At 58.3% G+C, this 5,293-nt stretch overlaps 1 protein-coding gene across 4 annotated transcripts in view; it reads right to left on the reverse strand.

Annotated features, from left to right (window-relative positions):
• Nfam1 (NFAT activating protein with ITAM motif 1) overlaps positions 1-5,293 on the reverse strand; it is a 30,763-nt gene that overhangs the window by 3,683 nt on the left and 21,787 nt on the right. For all 4 annotated transcript variants that reach the window (XM_023702543.1, XM_023702542.1, XM_023702544.1 and 1 more), the window contains one exon: positions 900-986. In XM_023702543.1, coding sequence (XP_023558311.1) covers positions 900-986 — 87 coding nt within the window. The remainder of the gene's footprint in view (positions 1-899; positions 987-5,293) is intronic.

Consider the following 5,293-nt stretch of genomic DNA (forward strand, 5'->3'; position numbering starts at 1 on the left):
GCTTCCAAGGCAGGTGGACCACATCCTGGGCAGCTTCCATGGCCTAAGCCCAAGCCTAGCTTCTCCTCAGCCAATGCTGGTCACCCTCACCTTGCGTTCTGTGCTTGGCCTGGGGGGTACCCCCCCACACACCCTGGCTCCCTAACTGGCTTTCACGCACCCTGCAGGACCCATCTCTGGGCCCCAGTGGCCTGAACACCCATGGCACCCCAGCCCTTGCACCAGGACCACGGACATCTCTGTGTACCTGGGCTCGCCTCCCTTTCCCCGAAGACCAAGGCTCCCAGGAGACAGAGCCCTGCCTTGCTCTCCTATCCAGCACCCTGGGGCCTGGCACAGGGCGGCCTCAGCCTGGAGTGTCCCAGACATCCTTGGGGCGCCAGGGTGGGAGGCCTTGATTTGGTCAGGATGGTAATAATAGAGACTCATCTACTATTCCCAGACTGGGTTGTGGGTGGGCACCAGACCCAAGCCCCCCATCTTTTGGGGCTTCAAACCACTTTGAAGCTCTTGGGCAGATGCTCTTTTGCATTCTGGGGTGCATGGTATTGCAAACAGGCATTGCACATCCACTTTACTGAGGAGAAAACTGAGGTTTGAGAGAGAACAGGTGACAGATAACGGGTCTCAGGCCCTGGCATGATGGTAGCAGAGGCCTGATCGGGCCATTCTAGTGGGTACCAGACTGGATGCCAGCTCCCACTTTCACCAGCACCAGCCTGACCGGACAGTGTAGACACTGCCACTGCCCACTAATGGGAGTGGTAATCGCCACAGTATGTGGGTGCCTCCTGGCTGCCCAAAGCAGCTGTCCTCGCACCCAACTATGAGGCAGGGATTGTCTTGGTGCCTCAGTTTATAGACCAGGAGTCAGACTGGTGTCCCCAGGCCCTGCATACCTGGGAGGGAAAGCTCCAGGCAGGGGATGGACTGGCCCCCTCGCTCTCGATGCAGGCGTAGACTTCGGTCTCCCGGCGTTGCAGGGCCTGCAGGAGACAGGATGGCCAGGCCAGGGCAGGTCATAAAGGGTCTGTCAGCCTCCCTTCCTGTCCCATCCCTGCCTGGTACCCACAACCACTGCTGCCCACCACCCTCTCTCCTGGTTCCAAGCTCTGCCCCCGGGAGGGGGGCCTTGTCTGACCACACACAACCTCTAGGGCCCTCCCCACCAGATGTCCTGGGCTCACAAGAGACCTAGGCACCTGTTGGAGACATCTCCTACCCCTCAAGCCCATGCCCTGCCAGGGAGCTCTGCAGTGCAGCCCTGACTCTCAGGGTACCCCCTCCCCACCATGTCTGACGTTTCCCTCCCGGGGTGCTGGTCATCCCCGGATGCTCCTCCTTGGGAATTCTAGTGTGCACAGCCACACATGACCCTGGCGTCCTGCCATGGTGAACGGCAAGCTCTGCCTGGGCTGGGGGCCGTTACTTTGCCAACCCCTAGCCTCCCCCTGGACTGGAAACCTCCTGAGGGCAGGGCCTGTGCCTTGTTAGTGTCTGGGTCTCCAAGTCAACAGCTGGTCCTGGCACAGTGAGGGGACACCAGATGGGCCATGAAGAGGAGACACCTCCCTCTCTTGTGTGTGTCCTGGGGCCACACTGGAGAGGGGAATGGGAATGATCATGTGTATTTTGCACGCTTAATGGAGGATTAAATGAGATACCAAACATAAAAGGCTTTGTACAGAGCTAGGCAAACAGTAGGTGCTTAATAAGCAGCTTCTGATGATCATCAGTGAAGACAAAATGCTGCACCCTTCTCCTGCAACTTCACCGTGGACTCACCCTCCAACCCCACTAGGGTCCAGAGTAAAACCAAGCAACAGCCTAAGCAAGAGGCAGAAGCCTTTCCTTCCCATGTATGTGTCATATAGATGCCGGCTCGTTGCCAAGGAGGCGGTTTCCCTGGCAACAGTCAAGCAGGGGTTGCCAAGGCAGGCTGGAGAGACAGGTGGTGCTCAGAGGCAAGAGGAGGGTGGGGAGCAGGAGGGGAGGAGGGAAGGAGGCACTGTGAGGCAGCCGGGCATGAAAATCCATGTAATAAACCATTTGGCACTTGGGAGACCCTCACTTCAAGGGCATCAGACACGGGGTGGTGGGGCTTCTCTGGGGTCCTGAGCCAGCAAGAGGTGGGTGTTGGCAGAAAGCTTCCAACCGCTCCCCTCCCCGAGGAGGAGCTGCATTTCCAGGGGAAGGAAACTTGTGAGCTTTTCTCCACCCGTGCAGGTCTCTTTGCCCGCCCAGAGCGCTAGCTGTCCTGGCGCAGGGACAAGCAGGCTGTGTCCCTCGGCCACTCTGTCTGCTCACCCCCATCCACCCAGGCCTGGACCCCTCTGCAACCTCGCAGATCTCACAGCAGCGCCAAGCTGGGTGTTTGCGGTCACAGAGGGGAGCCAGCGTGAGCCCCCTTCCCTCACCTCAGCAGGAAGGCTGATCTGGGGCCCCACGGTAGCTCCCCCAACAGCCCCACACCCAGAGCACCGGGGCTAACAGAGCCAGACAGGGCCAGACACAGGGAGAGAGGGTGCTTGCACAGTGACTGGGCCAGCGCAGCTGCAGGGCTGAGGACAGCACAGGCCACATCAACGACGGCCACCCTTAGCAGCTGCGGTGCGAAGCCTTTGACAAGTCCTGACCTGCAGGCTGCATTTGCATTCAGGGTGTGACCCACAGAGGCAGGACTCTCCCAGCCTTCCCTGGCTGTGCCACTGAGGGGATTGCTGGCTTCTCCGGGTTGCCGTGGCCGGGCTGGCTGGGCTGGGCCAGCACACCCCAGGACTGTGCCGCTCCCCACCAGGCTGCCCTGGGCTGTGCTGGCTTTCTGGAAGACAGTGGGGTTGGAGACCCATGTCCGGTGAGCACTCTTGGCAGCTGCTGGCCCGTGCGTAATGGTGCTGGCCCAAGTGGTCATCAGCCTGGCATCAGAGTAAAGGCAGTGCCCAGGCCATCATCCAGGGCCATGCAAAGTCACTGCCTGGTCCTGGACATAGTCTGAGGGTCCTGGCATTGGGGGCCACGGGGGAGATCTAGGACGCTGTTGAGAAGGGAGCAGGGCTCAGTGGAGAGGAGCACCCAGATCTGTGTCACCACTGAGTCACAGTTGTGCATTGGAAAGGCCTCTCTGCCTGCTACAAGCAGTGACAGCAAGAATGGGGACACAGGAGCAGGAGGAGGCAGGGAGCAGAGCTCAGGACACTGCTGAGAGACTGCAAACCACGGCGCTGGCACCCTACATTTGCCACTGGTGTCCCCTCAGCCCTGCACAGGGCCCCCTGGAACCTGGGACACCCTGGAAAGTAAGGGCAGTGCTGGGGCCTGGCTGGTGGAAGTGGGAAGGGACTCAAAATGGACAATGACAACTTAAGCCAAGGGTGGTCATGAGGGCTGTGGAGAGACTGGGGAAGGGTGACAGGAGGTTGGGTGACAGAGGGGTCAGCATGGCTGTCATCTGAAAAGAAAGGGCCTGTCTAAAGGCAGGAGGAGCTTCCTGGACAAGGGAACCACTGCGGGAGGACAGCAGTGGACACCTGAAGCAGTAGGCATCCTGGTGTGTCCAGGAGGTGGCCCATGTGACAGTGACAGCCCAGATGCTGTGATTGTGGGGGAGCTGGGGATCCCTGAGGGGTCCTGAGAATCACTTCCCAGACCCAGCTTCAGGGATGGGAATGAGCCAGGGGTCCCCAGTGGGAATCCAATCTCTTACACCTGTGACTTGGAAGTCCCAGGGCCTCTTGAGCCCTCCTGCCCTGGTACGCAGACCTGAGCCACAGCGGCCTCTCTTCCAGGGGACCCCTGCTTTCTCCCTATCCACTCTAACAGGGTCACTGCCACTCTAAGAGGCCCTCATCCCACCACAGAGGCTGAGCAGAGGGACATGATGGCTCAGTGGCTTCATGGGTTGCTCTGGCTGCTGACTGGGGCCCTGAGGGCAGGGGCAGCCTCCTCAGCAAGAGACGAGTGGGGAACAGGGTACTGGATGTTGGGTCCGCTGGGGAGCAAGGTTTGTTGATAGATCAGATCTGGGAGGTGATGGAAAGAAACAAGAAGAGTGTGGGCTCAAAATGTTCGGCCTGAGCCCACAGCCATCATTTTTTACCAGAAGAGCAGCAAAAGGTGCTCAGTGGGGCGAGAGCTGGAGTCTGCCTGGAGAGAAGCCAGCGGCGTCCAAGAGGAAGCACTGTCCAGAGAATCTGCACTGAAGGCGGAAACTCCGAGGAGGCCCAGGACGTGGGTGAGGCTCAGAACCTCGAGGCCCAACAGGATCACCCTGGGAGAAGCATGTAGATAGATAGAGGAGTTCCCCAGACTTGGCCCGCCAGCCCAGCCGTGACCCCAGTGTTGAGAGGTCCAGAAGAACCTGCGAATGGGGAAGGAACGAGGGGGGGTAGCGCGTAGGGTGGGGTAGGAAGAAGGAGAAGGCCGCTCAGCGGTGCTGGATGCTGCTAAGTCATCCAGGACAGTGAGGCCGGAGAATGCCCGCCCTTTGGACTTAATGGTGGTGCGATGGATGATGGGTGACCCTGCCGGGGAGGAGGGGCTGCAGGCCTTACTCAGGAAGAGGAGGGCCAGCATTTAGAAGGCTTTGGGAAGAGCTTTGTTAGTGGGGATCGCGGAGGAAAAGGAGGCCGTTGGAGGGGATGAGGGTGCCTCAGAAGGTAAGAAATTTAAGGAGCCAGGGATGGCGGCCACATCTGTAATCTCAGGACTTTGGGGAGGCTGAGGCAGGAAGATCAAAATTGGAGCCCAGCTCAAGAAAGTTAGCAATTTAGCAAAACCCTGTCTCAACATAAAAAAGGGAAAAGGGGTTGGGGACATAGCTCAGTGCGAAGTCCATGTGTTCTGTCTCCAGGAGCACCAAAAACAACAAAACAAACAAACCCAGTCAGTAACAGAGGCCCTGGCCTGCAGGCCAGCTGGGAGCGCACTGTGGCCTCGGCAGCCCGGCATCACGCCTACTGCAGCCAAGAGTCGGTATCAGCACACGCTGGTGAGCAGAAACACAAGGCTCTGCTCGCTGAGCTCTCGGACCCACTCGAAGTCCAGAGTCCTCCAAAGGTTCATTTCAAGACCAAACCAGCGTAGCACAGTTTCTTCTTCTTCTTTACGCTACATAATACGGAGCACTTTTCCACATGCAAGAAGGCAAAGCACGACACACTTAAAAGGCGACACACAAGCCTACAGCCACACAGGCAGATGAACCACTTCTCTTAACTGATAAAACAGACAAGAATCAATCAGGATCGATCAGGACAGGGGCTATTTTAAAAAGTAAGCAATTTTTATTTTATTT

The sequence above is a fragment of the Octodon degus genome, unplaced genomic scaffold, assembly GCF_000260255.1.
Source record: "Octodon degus isolate 3935 unplaced genomic scaffold, OctDeg1.0 scaffold00153, whole genome shotgun sequence".
NCBI classification, from domain to species: domain Eukaryota; kingdom Metazoa; phylum Chordata; class Mammalia; order Rodentia; family Octodontidae; genus Octodon; species Octodon degus.